The 27,385-nt window shown below is 46.4% G+C and overlaps 1 protein-coding gene across 4 annotated transcripts in view; it reads left to right on the top strand.

The window, feature by feature from the left end:
- Tbc1d22a (TBC1 domain family member 22A) overlaps positions 1–27,385 on the top strand; it is a 293,862-nt gene that overhangs the window by 138,410 nt on the left and 128,067 nt on the right. For 3 of the 4 annotated variants that reach the window (XM_040754023.1, XM_005067065.4, XM_013111376.3), the window contains 2 exons: positions 2,787–2,896; positions 18,021–18,096. In XM_040754023.1, coding sequence (XP_040609957.1) covers positions 2,787–2,896; positions 18,021–18,096 — 186 coding nt within the window. Of the gene's footprint in view, positions 1–2,786; positions 2,897–18,020; positions 18,097–18,253; positions 19,040–27,385 lie in introns of those variants that run through there. The other variant, XM_021225438.2, reaches the window with a different exon arrangement.

Below are 27,385 nucleotides of genomic sequence, written 5' to 3'. Positions count from 1 at the left end.
CTGTTTCATGCAGGCCCAGGCTATGCTAGCCCAGCTGCTTCTGTGAACCTGTGCAGTCTGAGAGGGCTCTTCTCACTCTTTCCCTTTTATTATGCCCAAGGAAACATCCCTGTGCTTGGAAGGCCCTTGAGAAAGAATATGTCAGTAGAAAACATCTCAGAAGATGTCCTCCAACTGTGGTTGTTGATTCAATGCCCCGAGACTGGAAAATAAAATCAGCCCTGCTCCTAGGCTCCCAGGATGAGAATCAGTTCTGTTGAAGTCATTTTCCTAGGATGCAGGAGGAGGTAGTTCATATCCACATCTGCATTCTTGACCTTCCCATTTCACTCAGTGGAAAGGGGAGTAGTGGGGCTGGACTAGATGGGGCAGGCCTGGGGGTCCCCTATTGCTGCCTTGCAGTGAGAACATCTGTCACCTGAGAGAGGTGATAACTTCTGTCTTTGCAGCCTAAGGGACAGGGGAGAGAGCTCCTTTCTCACAGAATCACTGAGGGGCTACATCAGAGGGTGTGTTCAGATTAAATGATGGCCTCCTGGGCCAGCAGGGTTCCCAGATCAGAAGTTTTCCAGAGCTGGGCTTCTGAGGGCATACCCTAGGGGAGGATTTTTGGAGAGCTGCCAGAGTGTGGCTGTCACAAAGCAATTCAGGAGGGTTTAGGTGAGATGCTAAGCTATGCCTGTCAATCTAACCTGTATCCAAGGAAAGGGGGAAAGTTGATAACCAAGTATGTTTCTTAGGGTGGTGAATCCATTGGGCCCAGTATGACATGAGTGACAGCATCCTTCACATAGTGTCTCAGTGGTTACTGACCCTATTTTTTCCTGCCACTTGGGCTGTTCTGGCCCCAGAACACAATTTTTTCTTTAATGGACTAACTTCTTGGTGGACATTGCCTATCCTGCTTAGCTCTATGCCTAGAGCTTAGGCTGAAGTGATAGTTCCCATATAGAGTATCATCAGCCCAGCTACCTGTTACTTCCATTATCCATAATTGAGACAGTCCCTGGTTTGCCAGCTGAGAGAGTTTGCTCAGCCACAATCAAGAAAGAAGTCCTGGACAGTCTCCAGCATGTAGACACCCTGAAAACATACCCATGAAAAATGCTAGGCACCAAGACCACAAGGAGTGGGCTCCTCACTACAAGATATCCACAGTAGGTACGGCTGCAGACAGGAGTTATGTGGATGCTCCTAAGAACTGGGAGGAGGGCAGGTGACTCCTGAAAGGGACAGGGATTCTTACTGGGGTAAGGAAAATGCCCTGGCATTCATGGTGGTGATCTCACAAGGTCTTTACACAGAATGACATGTCCTTGCACTATGTAGATGTGGTGAAGGCCCTGCATTTACACCTTTAAAAAGTAGATTTCATGGTATGAATTATGTTACAATTTAAAATAAAAACCCCTAAACCTAAGCAGTGCCATGGCAACAGCTGGGCACTATCACCATTTCTGCATCACTGTAGGTAAGGTGTGAGCTGGTGGTCACTGACTTACATGACCAAAGAGCTGGGTCCTGCTGGTTGTGTAGGGCTTTCACCATCTCCAGGCTCCATAAGTCAGTGCAAAGAGCCTGCTTATAGTCTTCTACTCAGGAACCCGTTGTTACAGCTGTTTTCCCTATTACCTTTCTGGTCTTTGAACACAAAGAACCAGGAAGGCAGTGTTCCCATAGTCATGTGTGCCAGGAGCCATGTAAGTGCTGGTGAAGAAGCCATCCCTAAGGATGGCTAGGAGATTGGTGGGCTGTGGCCCAGGCCCTTTGTGGGGAAGATGGTCTGAAGTGATGGCTCAGGATGACTGGGAGGCTGGAGACTTGACCCAGGTCTGTTGTGGGGTACAGATTGAGAGCTGTTTACCTTTTCTGCACTGCTGTTTCTCTCATGCTGTTAGAGAACCTGACAATGAGAATAGAGTTGTGGCACGTTACCTGAGTGGGTGTGTTTGAAGCATGGGGGGAGGGGATGATGGGAAAATAATAAACACACTCTTGATAATTGTTAGCAGTTTTGTTAGCATTGCTGGGCTTTGTCTAAACTTTCTAAATGTGTCTGGACTAAAATGTTTCCTTCTTAAAGAACATTTTCTTTATAAAGATGCACATGTGTTTGCAAATAAAATGGTAAAATGGGTGGTCAATTTTTAAAAGTTGTTTATGAGAGTTTTCCTGGGTGATAGTCCTTCTAAAGGCCTAAAATGAGTTTGTTCAAATATCCGATGAATCATTTATTTCAGTTAGGCATCTGTTGTCTCTGCTTTCAGACGGAAATGATTTCGAGCACCATTGTGTTCTGTGAGGCTGATTTGGGTCTTTGCCTTCTGTGATGTTAGATGCTGGCACAGAAGTTTTTTTACCCAGAGCAGCTTGGAAAGCTCTACCTCAGAACTGTAGTCTAGAGGAATTATTGCTGAATGAATATGCAAATCTATTAGAAGCAGAGTTTCTAAAACTGATGGAAAAAACTTTCAGATCTGTTAGGGCTTAGCAATATATGGTAGGTTTTCTCTTTTTAGAATATGAGATGTCTGAGAAGCAATAATTGACAATATTAATTATGCTAATTAATCAGAGTATATTCAGAATATTAATTATCTGCAACTAATTAGGTATTAAACTTGAGAACCATTAAGTGACGAGGTGTGAGGCTCATGAGCCATTTATTCAACATGACGAGAAATGTGGTGGAGGGATGCTGGCATGCATGCGGATGGCTGCGTTCCCCCTTTGTTTATTTCACATGGTTGATTGCTTCTTGTATCTTCCATGCTTGTTCTGCACAGACCAGGAGGACGTGGATGGGGTCGATGTCTCCAGTGTGCCTGCAGAGGTGCTACGCAACATTGAGGCTGACACCTATTGGTGCATGAGCAAGCTGCTGGATGGCATTCAGGTGAGCCTGAGGCTCCATAGACTTGGGAGGCTCTAGACAACATGCTGCAGTCCAAGTGTAGGAAGGCTACTGGGCTACACTCCACTAGCTGGCTTCTGCATTGAAGGTGTCTACCTGAAAAGCAGGTAGCCTTTCTCCACGTGGAGCAACACATAGACATCCCTATGGTCACAAGGGCCTAGGGTCACAAGGCATGAGACGTGTCGTACATGCTCCTGGTTCTGGGGATAGTCATTGTGTCCTGCCAAGTATTCCAGTAGGAATGTGTGTGTGTAGTCTGATCCCCATGCTCTGGTTTCACCATTGCATTTTCCTCTATACTCTAGTGTTCAGCACCACTGTGGGAGCTGGACCCAGAGTCCTTAGTCAACTCCTGGATACCTGTCCCTTTAAGGGCATCAGATACAGGCAGCATCCCTAGACTGTACCTTCTAGGCCTGTGAGCAGCCCATAGTCCCTCTAGCTTTGGTGGCATCACTCTGTATGCATGGGTCACTCTCACTATGCCTGGTCCATGGGGGAGACTACAACTATTAGAGTCTTGGGTACCTGGGCATCATGGTTGGGACATTGTTGGTCTCCATGTAAGCTAGGGTTAGTGGCTGGGACATTCACAGAAAAGCTTGATTTTATGTAAACAGTGTTTGTGTGTGAGCTGTGTACTTCCTGCACAGTGCCTGGAAGATACCTCATTGACTGATGAATTAAGGATGGGGACAGGAGCTGGATGACTTGTATAGTGATGACTGAAGTAGGCAGATCAGCCCTTAGCTCTGTGGAATATTAGGGATGTTTGGCCCATAATTCCTTTCCTAAACACCTGCTTTGTACCTGGCACTACGTACTGCTCTTGAGCAAGGCATGAGGCATACCTAGAGGACCACACTGTGGGCTGGAGCCCAGGTGTTTCACTGCTGTGTACAGAAGTGGCAAGTACAGGCTCCCAGGGTTGAGTGTGGTGAAAGGAGATCCATAGGAGAACAAGGACTTTTGTTGATAGAGGAGAGAAGGTTAGAGTGTTCTTTAACTGTCAGAGGGACCAGATTCCCAAGATTCTCTCTGGGAGCCACTTGTAGAAGATATGCAAGAAAGACCATGGCCTGTGCTATGCCAGCTAACGTGGAGTCTTAGCCCCCTGGGCATCAGGAAGCCATCTGGGCCACAGCAGCTCTTATCTTTCTGAGTAGGTGTCTCTGCTGAAGATGTCTCAGCTCATCTACTGAACCTGAAGGTCAAATAAAGCTTCAGAAAATGGCTTAGACCCTGAGGCTTAATCTGAAGGGATCAGCCAAGTGGTATGTCAAGGAGACCTGGGTTTGCATTGCTTTTCATACTGGAGGCAGATGGGGAGAAATTAGCATCCTCTTGTGTTACTGAAGAGCGGAAGCCTCCTCTTTGCTGCTGATCCAGATGGCCCTTGACTTATTTTGTTTCTTGTAAAGACAAATGTGCCCACTAGAGACATGTTTTGGCCTAAGCATCAATTCATCACTTCCCTTCTTTGTTAATGTTTTCATATTTTTTACTCCTTCAAAATTTCACCTTTCCCTGTTAAGAGAAGGGATTGAAGCATAATGTAAAAGTTTATAAATTATTATTGTTGAGTCTCTGATTGTGAGTGATGGGACTTGTGCCATTTAAATCCGAGATTATCTGGCTTCTGTTTGTAAATAAGATCGCTGTACAACAGAATCAATGCTGCCCTTTCATTTTTCACCTGAGCTTTGTTGTTGGGCAAAGGGTTTATTGACAGGACTGACAAGCAGAAGGCACATACTCCTCTGGCGCCTGTGTTTACAGCACGTTCGCAGCTCAGTGGTAGCCATCTTTCTTTCCCTCACGTGGCTGGGATTGATTCCACATGAGCCTCACGTGAGCTGCAGTTGGAGGCTCTCTGTTTCACCATTTGGGATTTGGGAGCTTGACTGTATTTCATGTGGCTAAGGCAATCCCAAGAGACTGGAGACTTTGGGCCTTCCCAAACAAGAGCCAGTGTCATTTTAGGTTAGCCAGAGAGGGTGTGAGCTTGGTTAAAATACAGGCTTGAATGAACCTTGGCTATCCTCCAAGGGCCTGCACGGTCCTGCCCTTTACCAGTGGTGGCTTGTCTCTTAACCCATTTCCCACTCCTGGTCACACCTCTCCCTCCTTCATTCTTTGTTCTGCTGGAATGCTCTCCCAGAATATCCATTTCCTGTGCCTGGGTTGGAAGCCCTCAGAAAGCAGTTTTGGTTTTGTTGAATGGAGATGTTCTTATCTGGCCCTTACCTGTGTCTCCAGAATTTGTCTAAGGTTAGACTGACTTATCAAAGTTTGTTAGCTATCCACACACTTCCTATGGGGCTTCCAGGGACTCATGGCTCCAGACTGTGAAGCAAACTACCAAACTAGGGCCTCAGGCTTTGTGGTTAATAAATGTGACTTTAGGGATGAAAATGGGAGTTAAACACTGCACCTTGGTCATACCTGTGCACCAAGTGGATACTCAGAGAGAGACAGGCCGGTACCTCAGGTTATACAGCCTCTGAAGGAGTCCACATCTGAACCCCCATGGCTCCAGTGGCTTCTGCTTTGCCGAAGTAGGTAGAGTGAGTTATTTTGCAGGGCAGGTTCTGGAGCAGTGGTTCTCAACCTTCTTAAAGAAATGCAGAGACCCTTTAATAGAGTTTCTCATGTTGTGGTGACCCCCAGCCATAAAATTATTTTCATTGCTTCTTTAGAGCTGTAATTTTGCTACTGTTATGAATTGCAGTATAAATATTTTTGGAGACAGGTTTGCCAAAGGGTTGCCACCCATAGGTTGAAATCTAGAGGGTAGGAACCACATCTATCTTTTGTTTGGTTTTGGACACTTGGGGTAGCTGTAGCTAGGTTTGGTTCATTGTGGTCCTCAGTTGGAGATTTTGTGTGCCTACTACGCTTTGTGTGTGTGTGTGTGTGTGTGTGTGTGTGTGTGTGTGTGTGTGTGTGTGTGTGTTTGGTTTTTTGAGACAAGATTTCTATGTGTAAAGTCCTGGCTGTTCTGGAACTTACTCTGTAGACCAGGCTATCCTCCACCTCAGAGATCTGCTTGCCTTTGCCTCCCTAGCACTTGGATTAAAGGAGTGTACCACCACTGTGCAACCCACTAAGTTTTTATAATGGATCTGCTATTAATTCCTCCAGAGTATGACGAGAATGCCGGTGCAGGTGCTAAGGGTCACCATGGTGGATGTGACCAACACTGCCCTTCTGGCCTAGACCTGAAGCCCAGGGTCTAGTTAGGAGACAGGATATCAGTGGAGGTGAGCAGAGAGTATTGGCCCAGGAGGATGGTCGACTTTGGAAAAAATGCTCCTACTGTGGTTGCCTGGAAATGCTGGGTGGCCATGTGCATATGTGACCTCCTTTGATGGTAGTCCTTCAGAAAGGAAGCATGCTGGTCTGCTAGCAGCCAGCCAGTGTGTTTGAAAAGAGTCTGCAGATGCACTGTGGCCTAGGTTTTCCTGTCCCAGAAGTTATCAAGTAAGAGAAAAGCTGGCCCTGCCCTGGGAGATCTGAGTGGCAGGGGTGTGCAGAGCAGAACTCCCTATGCCCACATGTTTCAGTGTCAGAGGTTCACCCTGTTGATTAGACAATCATCAGTCACACTCTTTAGCATCGTTCCTTCCATTTCAGCCCACAATAGTGAATGATGATCTTCCAAAGTTCAGATTCTTTACTTGGAAGTTGAAATGTTATTCTTGGTAACAATCACTATCTATTATCTGAAGTGATAGAGTAACTGCTCATTGTGGGGAAAATAACCTTTGAAAGTAATGATTCTTGAAGGTGTTGTCCTGTTTAGTTCACAGCTGCAGTAGCCACATGGAGCTTTCCTGGAGGATATCTCAGCTGCCTCCATACACAAGGCTTTTCCTGCCCTCCATCCTCCCTCAAAATGTTGGAAAGATGCTTCTTCTAGAATGAGCTTGAATACTGTCAGTAGTAAAATTAGACTTAATGTTAATGTAGCAGTTAAGATTCCTACTTCATGAGGGGTGTTCTTCAGCAAAACTGCCTTTTGTTTGAAGTCAAGGGCTTTGGGAATACACCAACCACCCTCAAGGGTTGATGATGCTACCTGGATTCTTCCTCTAGCTCTGGTGTATACTCACCCCACCCTGTATTTCACTGCAAATGTCAGTACAATGAAAAAGGTCATTTGTATCCCAACATTGCTATGAAATTGACTTTGGTCTTTCAGACAACTTGAAAGGATCTCAGGGAATCCAGCAGTTGACTAATCATTGAAAGCTTTTGCATGAGTCCCATGCCTTCTGAACTCAGGCACATGGCAGTCTCATTGAGAAACCTCAGAAGATGGGAGAGTATGGAGTGATCTGGGCCAGGTTCCTGACAGAGAGGACTAGGGTGTGTGAAGATAAAGAAGATGCGAAAGTTTGCAATCAGGTGATCTCACACAAGCTGATGGCTCATGCCATCAAGCTTATTAAAAAGTACAGCATCTTTTATACTGTTTGCAGGAGAGAAATGGCATAGAATAAGTGGGAAACTATCATACAGTAGGATGAAGTTAGCAAGAAGCTAAACCATCAATGTTGTACAAGGAGAACACAGGATATCTCAAGTTCATTATAGACTGAACACAGCAGCCTTGGGACTGATAACCACAGCTCTTTATGGGGCTAGAGTTGAGGTTCCAGGATCTGAAGTCCCAAGCCCCAGGTCATTACTAGCCTTTCCAAGCATATTCCTGGGTTTAAGCAAGGAACTGCATTCCTCCTTCATATACCAGGGTCTTAGGGAAAGCCTTGGTTGGGCCTAGCTCCCAACACTGACCGAAAGAGCCATGGTATGCCTAGGTTTAAAATGTGAAGGGTGGAGGCATAGTCTGCAATCAGAATACAACTCTGACAACTCTGGACAAACTAACTGGAACTTCTGGCAACCAGATTACAGTCATCACATTCTGCATCCATTAGACACAACCAGAGGGATTAGGGGATTGAAGTCTGAGGAGATGAAGGTGTGGGAGCAAACACAGACAGAAAGAATCTCTGGAGGGAAGATAGCACTGAGAAGATGGTGACTGAGAAGTTGAGTTTTGTTGTTTGTGAGGTTACAGTCTGAGTACCACACCCACCTTGGCCTTGCAATCTTAAGTCAGCAAATAAAGCAAATCTGGAGATTTTGGTCCCTTGTGCTCTGATTATTGCTCAGCTATCCCTCAGGAGTCATGGTGAAAGAATAAGAACTCATCTGGCAGTTCTGTAAGAACTTTCCCAGATGATCCCTCAGGTAGTTCACAGGCTCCTATAACTCTAGCTCCAGGGGACCCCATGCCCCTTGTTGGCCTCCAAGTCCCCCCATATCAAAACAACAACAACAACTTGAAAGTTGAACATGATGGCATACAGTTTTAATCCTTGTATTTAGGAAGCAGAGTTCAAGTCCAGCCTGGTCTACATATTGAGTTCCAGGCCAGCCAAGGCTGCACAATGTCTTTGAGACATACCCTGTCACAAAGAATGAAACCAAAATAAAAAAGTGAAAGTATAAGCAGTCTAGCTGGGAAGAGAAAGGACATCTCAGAAGTGTGTGTGTTGGATGGGGTAATGCAGTAAATGCAAGAGGTATAGAGTTTAAAAAGAACTTGCTGGGCCCAGTTTCTTAGTTGCTCTACAGTTTTCTATTTTTGTTTTAAAACAGGATTTTTCCATATATCCCAGGCTATCCTGGAGCTTGTGATCCTCCTGCCTCATCTTTGTTTCTGACACACAGGTTATCTATTAATGCTGCTGAGTGTCTGCAGCTTACTTTGGGGAATAACTTTGTGGTGTGTAGACTGGGGAAATATACATGAAAGGTTTCTGCTGACTCGATGGCTCTTTACAATGGATTGTGTGAAGATAGGTGGCTGGCTTTAGGCCTGATGAAGCTGGTTTGAATGTTGGTTCTTTGGGGGTGCAGGCTGGCGATTGACTTGCGTGGAGTCTCAGCTCTTTGCTGTCCTGGAGTCCAAGTCCGGGCTGTCAGCATCCTTCTGTGGCTCTTAGGGGATTATTCTTGTTCTTTTGCCAGTCTGTTCATTTCCCTAACAGCACTCATGCCAGGGTTTGTTGGCTGGCCATTACTTCCTGAATTACAGCTCCACACTTGCCTACCCTGAAGTCATACTATTACTCTTGGACTCATTACTTAGCAGGACAGCTTCTTTGAGGAGAAAAGAACCGTTGCCTTTTATAATTAGTCATTTACATTTCCTTTCCTTGGGGAAGAATTATTCAATCTGAGGACTGGTTGGTGGCCTGGTAGAATAGGAGTGGGAGGGAAAGTGGCTCTATTATCCTGGAACTTGTTGGTGAGAAGGCCACCAGAGAAGGCTGCTGCCTGCTGTGGGAGGTGACCTTCAAGTAGAGCTGTGGTGACCCTCAGGAGTGAGCTCAGATGGCTGGGATCTCAAACTGTCATAGTCCCTGGGAGCTGACTCCTGCTTATCAGTTCAGAGGAAGGGGAACTAGGGAGGGCCACTGCTTGGACAGGAGGCTCTGAGGTGGCCTTTGTGGACATTGAGGAGAACAGTTTACAGGAGATCCTACTGATTTGGGAGTGAGTAGATGGAGCACTTGCCAACTTACATATGGGAATCATGGGCCTCACATACTCGCTGAGGTTGGCTCTGTGTGCTGAAGATTCACAGATGTGATTTTAGAGTTTTGGTTGATAAGATGGAGGCATATTAAGCTGACAAAAATCCTCCTGTAACTGGGCTACAAAGATTCATTAAGAACGAACAGTAAGCAATTTAAAAATGAAACTTAAAGAAAATTTAAAATGTCATTGAGAAACATACAAATTCACATTCTTGGCTGAACAAAAAGGGCACTCCTTTAAGTCACCTCCCTTGCCTGTATATGTCAGTCAGCTTGCCTCCTGCTGGGAGAAGCCTGGGACTCTCATGGCTGCTGTGATGTTTCTGCGAATGCCTTCTCACTGACATACTCCAGAGTCCTTACCTAGGAGTGGCTGGGTCTCAAGTGTAGTGTTGAGTTTTCATAAGGTAAAGCCAAAGTTCTTCAGGAAACCGACTCTACCACATTAGGTACTCACCAACCATGCCTGTTAACCCCTTCCGTTCTGACATCAGAATGCTAGTTCTTCAACATTGTACTTCCTCCTAGCCTTTCATTTATGCTTCACAGATTCCTTTGTTAAGACTTGTATCTGGAGTTCACTCTCTCCCAGTCCAGGCTCACCAGCTCACCTTCAGGACAGTGCCTTCTAAGGAACAGAAATCTCTTAGCTTTGATAAAATCATTTTGAGTGTGTGTATTATTTGCTGCATCCTGACTGAGTATCCTTGGCCAACTCACGGGATGCCTTCTGTAGTTTCTTTTCCCAATGCTATCATGAAATGTCCTGGCAAAAGAAATGGAAGGAGGAAGGGTTTATTCTGGTTCATAGTTCATAGTTCATGGTTCCCCGTCATGGCAGGGAAGTCCTGGCTGCAGGAGCATGAGATGGCTGGTCATATCACACCCACGATTAGAAAACAGAGAGTGATGAATGCATTTACACTGAGCTTTGTCTCTGTTATATAGTTCAGGAACCCTGCCCAGGGCTCAGTTCCATCCACAATTAAGATGGGCCCTCACAGCAACATCATCAAGACCTCCCAGACATCATCAGAGGCCAACCTTCATAGGTGTGTCCAGCATACTGTCTCCTAAAAGACTCTAGATTCTGTCAGGTCAACAACCAAGCCTAGCCATTGCACCTCATTATTTTCCTTGTAAGTCTGCAATCTGACTCTTGCCTATGCTATGAGGAGAGGGTGGGGCTTGTATCTGTGTAGACTGTGTAGTGACTACAGCACCATTTGTTGAGAACAGTTTTGTTTCTATTCTGCATTAGATTGCTTGGGTATCTGCTGAATCTGTCTAGGTGTCTGTTTCTGAACTTGGTTCCTGTCTGTCAGCCGACTGCTGGACTTTCATGCCACCCATCCTTTCATAGCTACTGAAGCATTTCTTCAACTTTGTTCTTTAAAGAAGTTGTCATGAAGTTTTTTAGTTCTTCGCACGTAGTGTATTCTTAGCTGTTACTTTCTTAAAAACAAAACAAATATGATAGGATTTTCAGTGGGACAGTTGTGAAGCTATTAGTTTTTATTTTTGAAATATATACTAATATGCAACATAGAGTTTCCCAGTTCGTGAACATGGCATAGTTTTAAATTTAGATTTTATCCTTATCCATTTTTAAAATAATTTTCATTGTGTTTTTTTTGTTGTTGTTCATATATTGCTAAATTTATTTCTTACTGGAGGTTTTTAAAATTGCTTTAAAAAGTTTATGTCCATTGGTATTTTATTTCTCTCTACTGTGTTCATGATATCAACTGGGTTTTAAAACTGACATGGGTTTCCAGCCTTTGTTTCTGTACATTAAATTGCTCTCAAGGTTCTGGTTTGTGTTCACGGTACTGTGGGTCTGGGTTTCAGTCAGTGTAGGATGTAGAGTGTTCGTCTGCTTATCCAGGTTGAGAGGATGTGAAGTCTGGCCTCCAGTGAATGCCAGAGCTTTATTTACCTAGAATGTGGCTATCAGTAATTTTCTAGTCTGTACTTCTAGTTGGAGAATTGCTTTGCAGAGTTTGGGTGAGAGGAATAACTAGAGTAACAGTCATTAGTAGGGTCTTGTGTTTTCTGTTCATTTGTAACTGCATCTTTTCTAAACTGGCTCTAGAAACCTTTGAAAATGAACCAGCTTGGTAACCCTTTGCTTCTAGTTCTTATTGGGTCATGTATCCCAGAGAAGACCACACCTATTGGGCCAAGCTGTCCTAATACAATTGGCTATTGGGTGAAATTCTCACAGTACCAGCTTCTTTCTTTCTTTCTTTCTTTCTTTCTTTCTTTCTTTCTTTCTTTCTTTCTTTCTTTCTTTCTTTCTGTTTTTGTTTTTTTGTTTGTTTGTTTGTTTTGAGACAGGGTTTCTCTGTGGCTTTGGAGACTGCCCTGAACTAGCTCTTGTAGACCAGGCTGGTCTCGAACTCACAGAGATCCGCCTGCCTCTGCCTCCCAAGTGCTGGGATCAAAGGCGTGCACCACCACCGCCTGTTCTTTCTTTTTTTTTAATACCCTCCTTTTTTATTTATATATAATAGTCACATCATCCCCCCCAGCACCCTCCCATGTTACTCTCCTACTCATTTTCAAACTCATGACATTTTATTTTGTACTTATTGGTGTGTGTGTGTGTGTGTGTGTGTGTGTGTGAGTGAGAGAGAGAGAGAGTCCATTTAGTATTGTTTATGTGCATATGTTTTTAGGGCTGACCCCTTTGTCTTGGTTAACCAATCAGGGTTTCTGTCTCTGGGGAAAGCTAACTCTCTGTAAGCAGTCTTTAATTGTCTATAGCTCTTCATCTAGGAGTAGGGCCACATGGGAGTTCCTTTATCAGCACTGGCATGTCACCTGGTGTTGCCATTGTTTGGGTCTTGTTTAGAGAGCCGTAATATTAGGATTTCATGGGGATAGCTTCAGTGTCATATCTAGAAGACACAGTCTCAAAGAAGTCTCTCTTGGTCCTCTGCTCTTCCAGTCTTTGAACACCCTCCTCACCAATGTTCCCCGAGCCTTGGTGTAGGGGTTGTGTAGTATTTGTATCAGTTGGGACTGGGCTCCACAGCCAGTTGCTTTCTGCATTTTCACTGGCTGTAGCCTTTTGTAATTGTTTCTGTCTGCTGAGCAAAGACACTTCTTTGATGAAGGGTGGGAACTCCTCTTGTCTGAAGTTCTGGAAGTCTAGGTTCACACTCTAAGTGGAGAGAACTTGTGCTCTGCCATGTGGGAGGGGTTTTGTGTCTTTGCCAGGTCACACTGCTTGATGTGCGGCCCAGTCTCCTGTCCTGTTGGTGCTGTATGCTTTCCCTGGGTTCCTGAGGACTTCTTGAGGTTTCCAGCTATAGACGCTGCACCTCTTTCTTCTTTGGCTTTGTCAGACTCTATCACATGACTTGAATCTTAGTGTTAGATGTGCATTTGGGAGTCACTGTACTATTTTGGCAGATAGATATGCCATAGATTGTTTCATGTTATGGCACCTTGCTTCTGATCATGGTCCCATCATGAGTTCATTTTTGTCTGATGGTACCAAACACTTGTATCTCCTTGGGTTTTGTTGGACCTCTTCTGTCCTCTCACTCCTGACTGGGTATATGTTATTAAAAGTGTTCCTCTGCAGACAGGACACTGTCTACATAATAAACAAATAAATAAATAAATCTTTAAAAAAAAGATAGTACTAAAATGGTGAGCAGTCAAATTTGCTGCCTTACATCAGAGAAGAGTTCATTTGGGGCTGGGGAGACGGCTCAGAGATTAAGGGCACTGGCTATTCTTCCAGAGGTCCTGAGTTCAATTCCCATCAGCCACATGGTGGCTCACAAACATCTGTAATGAGACCTGGTGCCCTCTTCTGGCTTGCAGGGATACATGCAGGCAGGACACTGTCTACATAATAAACAAATAAATAAATAAATCTTTAAAAAAAAAGATAGTACTAAAAGTGTTCCTCTTGTAGACAACTTGCATTTGGCATTGGATTTCTTGCCCCATGATGCTCAGTGGAAGGGACTGTATGGCTGGGGTTGCAGGTAATGAAATCCCTCCCTCCCCCTCCCTCCCCCCTTCCCCTTCCTTTGTCAGAATGCCACATGGTTGGAAGGATGGCCTTTCCAGACTGGCATTGTACATCCCATTATTTTGTCTCTATCCATTGCTGTCTGTCCTCAATCCAGTGGCGATTCTATTTTGACAACTCTGCCATGTCACACTCTCTAGGCTGCTGCTTGTCCTGTGTCTGAAATAAGCCTGGGTCATGTTTCTGCAGTGGTTTACAGAAGGGGGCTGCTGGCCTGCCGTGCCTGGCAGGACTCCTCAGTGATAGACACTGTACTATGATCTACAAGCTAGGGACAGGGAGGTTGGAAATGTACTTGGTGTAGATGCTACGGTAGGTTCCATTAGATGCATTTGCTCACTCCTCACCCTGTGCCCTTGTGAGGGGTCATGCTGCCTCCCTATCATAGGTGAGAAACAAGAGGAGGTTGAACTGGCAGATGGGAAAACAAGGATTTAGGCAAGGCGCCATGTATTCACAGCCACTGTTCTGTGCTGACTGCACTCTGAGACTTGCCACAGGCCCGTCCTTGTCCTCGTCCTTCTCACCACTTCTCTGAGACTGTAATGGAGACATTGAGGGTATTGCTTTAACCAGTGCGTCTAAGCTTGGAGGGACAGCTAATGTGATGGATGACATAATCACGATTCACAATGAGTTCAGCTGCCTGGAATACCAGCCCAGAACCAATCAAATGAGCACACTAATAGGAATAAATGTAAAATCCTGCATTGAAGTTCAAAAACCCAGTCAGTTCAGGTCAGTGGGAAGCAGTTGGGAAGTTTGGGTCGACTGCATCCTCAGTGGGAAGCTCTGCTGTCATTTCATCTCTATTATGGCCATTGTCTTCAAACTGATAGCACCCTCTTTCTTTGGTCCCACTCTGCTATTTCTACACTGTACAATCAGGGGTCTTTCCAAAATTTGAATCTTGCAGCCATGACAGCAGGCGTCTGCCCTTTCCCCTTGCTGATGTCATTGGGCAGCTGTGCCTCTTTCTCACCGTCTGCTTGTAACTCAGCGTGGCTCTCTTCCATTGCTTGCTTTGCCCTCACTTCCCTTTCCCTTTCCTGAGTATGCCATGCACCCTAGGGACCCGGGGGCCCTCTGTGCTCTGCTCCCCACTTCTAGCTTTACTTAGAACCTTGTCTCATCCTCACCAGGCCTTATGCTTACTCCTGGGTCAGCATCCACTGTCATCTTGCCTCCCACATTGCTTCTTGTGTACGTGTTTTGTCTCCAAATTGGCACAGCAGGTATTTTCCAAGTGCAGCATTTCCCATGTCGTATCTGTGAATGTGTGTATCTGGGAAGGGGTAGGAGGGGGGCCGTTGGGTGAGCCTTGGGTCTGTCTGGCTTTGTTAGTGTATGTTGGCAGTCAGCAGGACACACAACAGTCCTTTCCTTCTCTGTGCCATCTCATGCAGGCTAGTTCTGCAGCCCTCAGTTCCAGGGCTTGTCATCTTAGAGCACTACTGTGTAGCTGCTACTAGAGCTCCGGAGCCTGGGTTCAGGGCAGAGTTTAAGCTGTGGAGCCATTCTAGACATAGATATAGCTGGGCCATCCCCAGCTGGACCTGCCTGCACCTCCATTAAGGCAGGCTTTTCTCTCCAGAGTTCTGCCCATCCTGTATTGGACTAGTCTGAACGCTGCTGTTCTTGTCTTCTGCCTGTGGCCAGAATTCCAAGGCCTTCTCATTAGCCTTGAAGGTCTCTTCGAGTTAGGGTCCTCTCTCCCTCTTCCTCTTTTTTCCCTTATAGACTCTGGTGTCATTATTGCCTCAATGTTTGGATTCTGAAAATTATCTTCCCTTCCTGAGCTTTGAACACACTGAGAAATAAAACAAAACAGTGACAGATAGAAGCAAAGAGGCCTGCCATTTTTGCTGAACAAGGGGCTTGAAGTGTTTTTCAAAGCGTGGAAGCCAAATCACTGACTTAATTCCAGGATTGTCCAGGCTGCTGTCTTCAGCCAGAGATGATGGGCCAGAGCTGGGCAAGTGATGAACCCACAGCACCTCTGTCCTCCCAGTGATTAGTCTCCTGGTGCTGGCTCTCACCATATGAAGCATACTTCAGTTGTGGGTGTAGTTAGGGGATATGTCACCCCCTAGTTTCTTCAGTTTGTAATTGGGGTAGCCAATATACTCCTAGTCAGCTGTGTGGGACAAGACACGATCCTTGAGCTCAACCCATTGAGACCCTTGATCCTTTGAGTACAGTATTCTCCTGGCATTACTCAGGTAAGTGTGGTCTGTTAAGAAGAAGTTCTTGGTGAGGTTTGTCACACCAGAACATTAATAAGTGGTTTGGGAGGCTTTCCTGACGCAGAGGCTGCAAACCACACTTAGGTTTTTTTCTCATCTCTGTCCAGTTGGAAAAATTCAACCTGGTTAATCATAAATTCCTCCATGAGGGTGAGGGACACCATGCTAACATATACCAACAGACCAGACCATTAGCCTTCTGTTAGCCTCCCAGGACTAATGAAGTCTCACAGGTCATCCTTGACAAGCTCAGGTTCAAAGATGATGACTCTCTGAAGAACTGAGGACTAGAACCAAATTTTCTTATGGCTTTTAAGTTCAGGTATGTTAGATCCCAGTTAGTCCTGACTCTAGCTTCTGCTCCATCTCAGCTAGCAGGATGCTTGGGTTTCTGAGATGATTGTGACTCCTCCTGACTTTCTGAACTTGAGACTGAACCCAACAGTTGTTCCTTCTGTGATCTGGCTTCTAGGAGAGCTCATAAGCCTGTCAAAGATCTTGCTTTCAGAATCATAGTAGAAAGTCATTCCAAGGTCCTGAGCAGTTCCTACCATGTTCCCAGATCCTGTCTTTGCTGCCATGCTAGGTCTCTGGAAGGCCTGGTATGGTCTTGGTGAGGTTGGTCGGCACAGCTGTTCTTGGTCTTACCCTTACTTAGGGGTTAACTGCAAGTCTAGAGCCCCTCATTGCAGTTCTGTCTGGGAGAGATGTCCCAGCATGGGAGCATTCCTGGCTCTTCCTGCTTGGGAAGGACATCTAAACAGCTTGTAGGTTTTGTTAGTATTGAACCACAGTGGCTGCTTGGCAGTGAGGACTTCTGCTGGCTAGCATATGTCCTTAATCCTACTCAGGATCAGGTGCTCAGGCACTTTGAGTGCTATTGTGATGTCCTGAAGGGGACCAAGGGCTGATGCTTCTGACTCTGCAATGTTGCCTGCTGCTTGCAGACTGCAAACTTGATGCCCTTAGGTGTAGGCTGCCTGGTTCACCCACTGTTTGTGAAGATACAGAACCCATTCCCTGTGGACTCTGGGAGTCAGCATTCTTCCTTGCCCTCTCACCAGTACCCTGTGCTACTTCCCGAGTGCTGTCAATTTGAGTGCTGCCAGTTGTCATGTCCATGTTGTATTTGAAAGCCCTTCCCTACTCTCCTGGGTCCTGTTCTGAGGCTTCCATGCAAGCCAAGATGGCAGGGTGGGCATTCCCATCACACAGATGATGAGATACAAGCCCAGAGAGAACAATTACTTGTGGATGTCACACAGCTCCTAAGTATTAGCTAAGGTTCTATTCTGGTCTCTGTCAGTTAAAGCTCCTAAACCCCAAACTGTGCTGCCCATCCGCAATCCACATGAGCCTCACCCAGGCTCACCCATATCGCTGCACTTCTCATGCAGTGACTACATTGTTAGCACTTGGATTGTTGCACTGTCAGCACATTTGCTATTTCTCATTGGCTCCCTGGTGGGCCGGGTGCTTGCTGTCCAGGTGCCCAGCGAGGTGGTCATTCCAGCAGATGGTTCTGCCCAATGAGCCAGACACATGGGTGCTGGTTTGTTCAATTTAAATGTAAATATCCAACATTATCAGATAGAAATGTTCCATGAAGCATTCCTGGGAACTGTGTGCATCCTCTGACATCAGATGGGGGCGGGGTGAGACCTGACGGTGCTGTGCTGTTGGTCTTATGCAGAGTGTTGCCCTGTTTCTGTTTCCCAAGAGGCAGCCTAGCAGTGTGTACTTGATTTGTTTTATAGGATTGTTTTGTATTATAAACTTTCTTTCAGCGCTTTTTCCTTTTTGGAGTATCTGGCTTATTGGAGGAGAGTGGTACTCATGTGTGGTACATCTTCATGTATGTTCATCCATTTGTGAGTATGTGCTAATTGGTGTGTGTATAGGCCTGGAGTTGACGTCGGTTGCTTTCTTCAATCTCACTTCATTTTACTTTTGGAGGTGCAGTCTCTTGGCTGAATCTGGAACTCCTTAGTTCTAGCTAGTCTAGCTAGCTTGCCTGATCTGGGGATCCCCAGTCTCTCTCTCTCACGTGCTGGGATCACAGGTGGCTTCTGTAGCTGCTTGGCCTTTGTGTGGGTTCTGGGTATCTGAGTCTAAGGTCTCAAAGCATCCCCAGTCCTATGTTTTGTTTTATGTGCATATAACATAAATTGTTATGTTTTTTTCCTTAGGACAATTACACCTTTGCCCAGCCTGGGATTCAAATGAAAGTGAAGATGCTGGAGGAACTTGTGAGCCGGATTGATGGTAAGTCATTGTCCAGAGCATCCCCTCACTGAGACAGGGAGTGTGCTAGAGGGAAGGTGGTCGTGGCCCTCAGCTCTGCCAAATACTATTGTCCTTATTCTCATTTGGCTGGTGGTACCTGGGCCTGTTACTTCTCACCCAAGTGCATTCTCAACAGGAGAAGGAGCTGTCCTGCCCTTCGTTCTGTGCTCCAGTCAGGACTCTGTGGGGAAGAAGATGCCTGTGCTCCTGGCAGCCAGCCTCCCTCTTGGACCAGCTGCAGCTTCTCGTCTGGGCAGCAGGGTAGTTGCTGATGGCTGTCCTTTGCCTTGCTTCTCCTGCCTGTGTATATCATTTGCTATCAGGGAGGATAGAATAATTTCTCCATGGAATCCAATTAATTACCAAGTCCAGAAAGAACATCTTCAATATTATAGAAAAATTATAGTGTGTGCTCGGGCAATTTTAGATTATGCTTTCATGTTTAAGTGAGGCCTTTGAAATACTTTTTACCTTCGTCCTTAAGATAATTCCCCCTGCTATGTGCTGAATGTCATATTGCAATAGCAGAGTTTAATTAAATGAAAGTTGAGAGATAATGCTTGCCCATTCCAAGTAGACCTCCTGATAGTTTGTTAAATTAATGAGCAGAGCATTAACAAAGTGATGCCAAGCAGAACCAGACCTATGTATATGTGTGACACTGGCCAGTCAGCAGTGAGCTGTAGAAGATGCTCTCTGCTGCCCAGAGTCCCGAGTGAGTCAGGCAAGTCACTTCATCAAAAGTTCCGAGGACTGTTAAGGTGTAGTCCTGGCTATGCGCCTTCTGTGTGTGCAGACTCCTCCCTAGCCTTCCCCTTGCTGCTCTCATGGAAGAAGAAAACTGTCAGCTCTCTTCATAGGAAGACACTTGGTTTGGGAAATGGCTGAGTGACACTATAAACCAGAGCCAAAAACTTCTAAACTGCACTGTGTTCCTTGATTGAGTCTGGGAGTCGGTTTGTGTCTGATGGTTATTGCCTCATTTCCATATTATGAAGTCTCATGCACTTGTAGGGGTGCTTTATTGGATTCAGTGTGTTTAGCTGCTTTTCAGCCTCTCCAAAGTGCTGCTCTTTCTTCCGTCAGTGCACCCTGTGCGTTTATTCTGCACTCATGTTGCACTCTCACGCGCTCGGCTCTGGTTGAGGTTTTTTCCTACCAGTGATTTCATGAGTGTCCCCGGCCTCATTTAGTTCTTTGAAATACTATTTGCAGAAGCTGTGAGTTACACAGTTCTAGCAGGTTCTTCTTTTCCTCCTGTGCCCCTTAGAAGGCTTATTTTGTATTTTCCATGAGCCTTAAGTTGTGGCCAGGGCTGGTTTGCTCCAATGCTGCAGTTGGGGAAATGCTTGAATTGATTTTTTCTGGTGCTGTGGTTCAGAAGGAGGCACACTGCAGATTTACACAGTGATTGCTCAGAGGAGCAGCAGCAACTACCGCAGAGCTGCCCGTCTGTGCTCTGGGGTGAAGTGCATCTTTATTTTCACCCAAGGATCAGCTCTTCACAGCCCAGGATGGTGTCCGGTATTCAAGGGCAGGCTGTGCAACCTGTTTATTTTTGTTCTCATTTCAAAAGCTCTGAAAATTTGTGTAATTGCCTCATTATGAGGACACTGGACTGTGCAAACAGGAAATGTCTAGTCCTCGGAGCTTCCAGCCCTGCCTGGGAACCTTCTTCTCTCTCTGCCTCCACTAGTATTTGGAGAAACTCCAAGGCTGCAGCTCTAGTTGCCTCACCTATAGGGGGCTCACTGTTTCATCAATGGCAGGATATACTGTATAGAAAAAATTACTTAAAAAATTCTAATATGCTGCCTGAGTTCTGCATTTCTAGGGAAGGTCAGAGAAAGCACTGATGCCTTGGTGGGGGGAGTGATTGTGGGCCTGCTGGAGACTGGGGGTTTTATGCGCTGTTCCAGATGTGTGGTGTAAAAAGAACAATTGCCCTGCAGAACAGAGATAGGGATCCCAGGAGTGGTGGATGTATAAGGTAGGATAGATGGCAAGCCTGAGGAGGGAAGAAGGTAGGCACCGTAGATGGTGACTGTGGAAGACAGGTGCTGTCACTATTTTCTTGTGGTAAGGGTAGTTAAAGAATTTTCCAGAGGCATTTTAAAGAAATTACCCCTATTGAGTAATGCCTCTCCAGCACTACTAAACCTGTGATGCAAGTGCCGTGGGGACATGGAGGTGCATGGAGGGTTGTGTCCATGATGGAGGCAGAGGAGGAAGCAGGCAGCAGCCTTTGAGATGGCACTGGAGGGGAAGCAGAGGCCGTCTCTGGAGCGGGCAGATGGCCTCTGAGACATCCATGGAAGCCCTGTGGAATGGCAACTTGAGCCATTGGAGTTGGGATTAACAGAAGGTGGGGGGGGGGGGGCTTTTACTGCAGCAGATTCCTGCTAAAGACAATAAAAAAGGCAGATATGATGTTGCCAAAGCCAGTAAAGAAAGAAACGAAAAGGAACAGCAAAAAAAAAAAAAAAAAAATCACCGTCTTTCGAGAGAAGGGCTGTCAAAAAGATACAAGGGTTATTGGACTTTCTTGTTGGACCCTTGTGAGATCAGCTGGCACCAAAGTCACTGCTGTCTGGTGGGTGTGCCCACTTTCAGAATAAGTGGTCCCAGAGACCACTTGCTAGCTTTTCAGGATGTTAAGTGGACTCTGCCTTCCCAGGATAAGAGTCCTTGGACATTCTGCCTGCTTCCTTGAGCTAGAAGAGTGACACACCAAGGTGTGTATGTTTGTGTGTGTTGGCGGAGGGGGTGTCACATAGCCCTTACATCACCCCAGCCAGCTTCAAGCCATGGAGGACTGGCATTGTTGGGACACATGTTTCTGGAGATTCTGTGCTGGAGTTCTTCACAAGGCTTGTGATATAGAGAACAAAATCTTTTCTAGAGGAATTCTCCGGACCTTAATTTCTCACCGTATTTTATTTTCAAGTGAAGTGGCCTGTACGCAGTCAGGGATGATCCACATACAAGACTCCTGCAGTGAGAGTAAGTGATAAAAGAGTCAGGTCCATTAAGTGGAGAGCTTTGCTGATCTGTAGGCACACACAGTAAAACTGCTATTCTTACTATGAACGAAAGAAAAAATCATTAACATAACTTTAGAGGATAGAAGACTATACAGTTTTGCAGAAGTTTGAAAAATGCCTGGCCATGCAAGCCCAGTGGCCTAAGTCTGATCCCTGGAATCCTCGTAAAAGTGGAAGGAGAGAAGGAAGTCCACAGAGGTGTTCTTTGACCTCCACACACATGTCATGGCAAAGTCCATCTCTGTCTCTCTGTCTCTCTCTGTCTCTCTGTCTCTCTGTCTCTGTCTCTGTCTCTCTGTCTCTGTCTTTGTCTCTTTCTGTCCTCTCTGTCTGTCTTTCTCTCTCTGTCTCACACACACACACACACACACACACACACACACACACACACACACACACTGAGAATGTGGTGATACTTACAAAAACAACTAGCTGAAGAGTCCAGTGAGCAAGTCTAACACATTAGGCACAGGCAGCAGAGCAGTCAGTGCACTAGAAGTTGGATCAGAGAAAACCCTACCGAGCAGAGTGACTTCTGAAAGTGAAGTGCAGGAAGGTGGAGATGTAGAACATGAACTCAAAACTCCAAAGGAAGGGAGGACAGAGGTTAGTAATTGGAAGAGACAATGGTATCTGCTCTCAGATTCAAGAGACCAGCAGATCCTGAATGGAGTTAACAAAGAAAACTGCAAATGCATCACAATGGGTTTAATTAACCAACTATAGAGAGAAATTTTGTGTTTTAGAAAGCTCTTACTATGTAGATTAAGACATCCTCAATCTAGTGATTCTCCTGCCTCAGGCTTCTGAGTGCTGGAATGAGTCATGAGAAACTGTTACAGAAAGCTCTCCATCAGTTCATTGGGAACAGTCTTACTATATGAGGTGGTGTTGCCAGTTTGCTGAAGGAGTCTGCATCCAGCAAAAGCATCCTTTGAGGTGGAAATGCCAGTCTGTGTGAACCTGGATTGTTTTACACTGTAGCCCAGGAAACTGTAAATAAAGATGGAATGTGAATAAACTCCATGGGAGCTATCGGGGTGCTACAAACAGGAGAATGGAGCTTTAGACCCAGTGCAGGAGACAGCTTAGCACCCTGTCCAGCCTGTCTGGAGAGGCAGATTGTCCCCTCAGAAGTCTGCAGATAACCAGATGGCACTGCCTCCAGAAAGGCAAGTCTCTCTCTGGCTAGGTCTGAAATCTAGAGTGTCAGATCACTGGCCTGGCCCCCAAGGCATTGGAAAGGGTTTGAGATTTCCTATGTGAAAGCAGCTTCATCCACAGCAGAAGCTGGCTTCTAACCCTCACTTGCCCCATGGGGGCTGTGGTTCCTGGCAAGGGTCCCATTCTCTCCTAATTGCATACTTTCTTGCCCTAGTGTTGAAGGAGCAACTCTTGGGAAAGGAATTTCTTCTGGGCCAGGCTGCCTAGACAGGCCATCTCCCTACCTCAGGAGAAATGGGTTTCACTTGGGCTACCTGGATTGTTGGAAGGTGGATATTAGGAGGCTGCCACATAGTGCCAGGTGGGTTGGGGGCAATGTCTGAACAAAGGCCAGGGCATGACCTTTAGAAGGTGGGGTGAGCACACCGATGCTCTCAAAACAGCACCCAATTCTTTTCCCTTTTTGTATTACTTCTTGATCTGCTGTGAGACATGGCTTGTTTCTCTGTTGGGAGGAGCAGGTGGAACCTGCAGCTGAACTGTGCTTCCTTCCAGTCCTCCACCTACCTGTGGTGGACCTGGCAGACTGCATGTTTGGTTAGGGTTATGCATGAAAGCATTTAGTCAGAGAAACACAGACCCATGACCCCATCCTGCAAAGCCACCACCATCAGACAGCTACACACTGTTCTAGTGTGGCTTAAAAATCATTACCATCAGTCAGAAGTGCTGCTGGTAACACTGTGTGGCTTGGGAATGTTGCTATGCACTTCCCTGGGGCTCTAATATTGCCTGCAGAACTTGAGAGGATCCATGTTCAGGACTGTGTGTGACAAGAACGAAGACCCTCAGGCCAGCCTAGACATCCCAGTGAAATATGAACACTCGGGTGTTTACGTGGAGTGTCATGCCACTTTGTGGTACATGTGCTCAAGGCCTGCTGCTCCAGCTGTTGTCCTCACCCTGTGGTTCCTTCCCCCCCCCCCAATGTGCCTGCCGCCGCCTCCTTCTTCCTCTTGACTTTCTGTCAGCAGTGACTCCTCTTATAGTGGCCTCTGTTGATTCCTGCTTGACTCAGCACTGTCTACTTCTCCGTGAAGGTTAGCTGGGACTCCTCTGTGTAGTTTCTGAATACATGGCCGCATACCTGAATTGCACTGAGTAGCATGTTGACCAAATTCCAAGTGGCTGAGTGTCAGAGTCCACACCACTTTTCGAAGCCACAGTATGACCTAGGCCTTGGGACTCACAGTGCCCACACCTCAGCAGCTCAGGGCAGCACTTATCCTCATACAGCCTTTCTTGTGATGAGCTAGGGGCTCTGTCCTGCTGATCTTCATTCTGCGATCCTGGATGATGGTAGCGACTGACAGACGTGTCCTTGGTGAGTTTCTGAGGTAGGAGGAAGGGGCCTGAGAAGCATATGAGCTCCTGGTTTGTCCAACAGAACCTGGAACACAAAGCCCATTTCCATTTTATTGGGCAGCCCAGGGCATTTGGCTGCAATGGTGTCAGGGGACAGCCCTAACTGTCCTGAGCACAGCTAATAGACACTAAAGTTACCAGCTCAGAGAGGACATTAGAGAGTTTTGTAGGTTTCGATCCCATCCAACCTTGAATTCATTTCACAAACATCTAGAACATTGAAGTCAGGAGAGGTTAAGGACTTGACACTTTTATTCAGGAAGAATAATTAAACCCCACAAGGCCTGTGGCCAAGGGACTTAAATGACTAAAAGCTGCATGAGTCTTATAGTTATAGGGTTCCGTCCATATTCCAGTGGTGTGAGTCATAGAGAGCTGTGTGAGTCTTATAGTTATAGGGTTCCGTCCGTATTCTAGTGGTGTGCATTACAGAGAGCTGTGTGAGTCTGACAGTGGGTTCCGTCCATATTCCAGTGGTGTGAGTCACAGTGAGCTGTGTGAGTCTTATAGTTATAGGGTTCCGTCCATATTCCAGTGGTGTGAGTCACAGAGAGCTGTGTGAGTCTTATAGTTATAGGGTTCCGTCCATATTCCAGTGGTGTGCATCACAGAGAGCTGTGTGAGTCTGACAGTGGGTTCCGTCCATATTCCAGTGGTGTGAGTCACAGAGAGCTGTGTGAGTCTGACAGTGGGTTCCGTCCGTATTCCAGTGTGTGAGTCACAGAGAACTGTGTGAGTCTTATAGTTATAGGGTTCCGTCCATATTCCAGTGGTGTGCATCACAAAGAGCTGTGTGAGTCTTATAGTTATAGGGTTCCGTCCATATTCCAGTGGTGTGAGTCACAGAGAGCTGTGTGAGTCTGACAGTGGATTCCGTCCGTATTCCAGTGGTGTGAGTCACAGAGAGCTGTGTGAGTCTTATAGTTATAGGGTTCCGTCCGTATTCCAGTGGTGTGAGTCACAGAGAGCTGTGTGAGTCTGACAGTGGGTTCCGTCCGTATTCCAGTGGTGTGAGTCACAGAGAACTGTGTGAGTCTTATAGTTATAGGGTTCCGTCCATATTCCAGTGGTGTGAGTCACAGAGAGCTGTGTGAGTCTTATAGCTATAGGGTTCCGTCCATATTCCAGTGGTGTGCATCACAGAGAGCTGTGTGAGTCTTATAGTTATAGGGTTCCGTCCGTATTCCAGTGGTGTGAGTCACAGAGAGCTGTGTGAGTCTTATAGTTATAGGGTTCCGTCCGTATTCCAGTGGTGTGAGTCACAGAGAGCTGTGTGAGTCTGACAGTGGGTTCCGTCCGTATTCCAGTGGTGTGAGTCACAGAGAGCTGTGTGAGTCTGACAGTGGGTTCCGTCCGTATTCCAGTGGTGTGAGTCACAGAGAGCTGTGTGAGTCTGACAGTGGGTTCCGTCCGTATTCCAGTGGTGTGAGTCACAGAGAGCTGTGTGAGTCTTATAGTTATAGGGCTCCGTCCATATTCCAGTGGTGTGCATCACAGAGAGCTGTGTGAGTCTTATAGTTATAGGGTTTCATTCATATTCCAGTGGTGTGCATCACAGAGAGCTGTGTGAGTCTGACAGTGGGTTCCGTCCGTATTCCAGTGGTGTGAGTCACAGAGAGCTGTGTGAGTCTTATAGTTATAGGGTTCCGTCCATATTCCAGTGGTGTGAGTCACAGAGAGCTGTGTGAGTCTGACAGTGGGTTCCGTCCGTATTCCAGTGGTGTGAGTCACAGAGAGCTGCGTGAGTCTTATAGTTATAGGGTTCCGTCCATATTCCAGTGGTGTGAGTCACAGAGAGCTGTGTGAGTCTGACAGTGGGTTCCGTCCGTATTCCAGTGGTGTGAGTCACAGAGAGCTGTGTGAGTCTTATAGTTATAGGGTTCCGTCCATATTCCAGTGGTGTGAGTCACAGAGAGCTGTGTGAGTCTGACAGTGGGTTCCGTCCGTATTCCAGTGGTGTGAGTCACAGAGAGCTGTGTGAGTCTTATAGTTATAGGGTTCCGTCCATATTCCAGTGGTGTGAGTCACAGAGAGCTGTGTGAGTCTGACAGTGGGTTCCGTCCGTATTCCAGTGGTGTGAGTCACAGAGAGCTGTGTGAGTCTGACAGTGGGTTCCGTCCATATTCCAGTGGTGTGAGTCACAGAGAGCTGTGTGAGTCTGACAGTGGGTTCCGTCCGTATTCCAGTGGTGTGAGTCACAGAGAGCTGTGTGAGTCTTATAGTTATAGGGTTCCGTCCATATTCCAGTGGTGTGAGTCACAGAGAGCTGTGTGAGTCTTATAGCTATAGGGTTCCGTCCGTATTCCAGTGGTGTGAGTCACAGAGAGCTGTGTGAGTCTTATAGTTATAGGGTTCCGTCCGTATTCCAGTGGTGTGAGTCACAGAGAGCTGTGTGAGCCTTATAGTTATAGGGTTCCACCCGTATTCCAGTGGTGTGAGTCACAGAGAGCTGTGTGAGTCTTATAGTTATAGGGTTCAGCCCGTATTCCAGTGGTGTGAGTCACAGAGAGCTGTGTGAGTCTTATAGTTATAGGGTTCCGCCCGTATTCCAGTGGTGTGAGTCACAGAGAGCTGTGTGAGTCTTATAGTTATAAGGTTCCGTCCGTATTCCAGTGGTGTGAGTCACAGAGAGCTGTGTGAGTCTTATAGTTATAGGGTTCCGTCCGTATTCCAGTGGTGTGAGTCACAGAGAGCTGTGTGAGTCTTATAGTTATAGGGTTCCGCCCATATTCCAGTGGTGTGAGTCACAGAGAGCTGTGTGAGTCTTATAGTTATAGGGTTCCACCCGTATTCCAGTGGTGTGAGTCACAGAGAGCTGTGTGAGTCTGACAGTGGATTCCGTCCATATTCCAGTGGTGTGCATCACAGAGAGCTGTGTGAGTCTGACAGTGGGTTCCGTCCATATTCCAGTGGTGTGAGTCACAGAGAGCTGTGTGAGTCTTATAGTTATAGGGTTCCGTCCGTATTCCAGTGGTGTGAGTCACAGAGAGCTGTGTGAGTCTGACAGTGGGTTCCGTCCATATTCCAGTGGTGTGAGTCACAGAGAGCTGTGTGAGTCTTATAGTTATAGGGTTCCGCCCGTATTCCAGTGGTGTGAGTCACAGAGAGCTGTGTGAGTCTTATAGTTATAAGGTTCCGTCCGTATTCCAGTGGTGTGAGTCACAGAGAGCTGTGTGAGTCTTATAGTTATAGGGTTCCGTCCGTATTCCAGTGGTGTGAGTCACAGAGAGCTGTGTGAGTCTTATAGTTATAGGGTTCCATCCATACTCCAGTGGTGTGTGTCACAGAGAGCTGTGTGAGTCTGACAGTGGGTTCCGTCCGTATTCCAGTGGTGTGAGTCACAGAGAGCTGTGTGAGTCTTATAGTTATAGGGTTCCGTCCATATTCCAGTGGTGTGAGTCACAGAGAGCTGTGTGAGTCTGACAGTGGGTTCCGTCCGTATTCCAGTGGTGTGAGTCACAGAGAGCTGCGTGAGTCTTATAGTTATAGGGTTCCATCCATATTCCAGTGGTGTGAGTCACAGAGAGCTGTGTGAGTCTGACAGTGGGTTCCGTCCGTATTCCAGTGGTGTGAGTCACAGAGAGCTGTGTGAGTCTTATAGTTATAGGGTTCCGTCCATATTCCAGTGGTGTGAG

This window comes from Mesocricetus auratus, unplaced genomic scaffold, assembly GCF_017639785.1.
Source record: "Mesocricetus auratus isolate SY011 unplaced genomic scaffold, BCM_Maur_2.0 Super-Scaffold_100010, whole genome shotgun sequence".
NCBI classification, from domain to species: Eukaryota; Metazoa; Chordata; class Mammalia; order Rodentia; family Cricetidae; genus Mesocricetus; species Mesocricetus auratus.
This window is presented reverse-complemented; position numbering and strand designations above follow the sequence as displayed.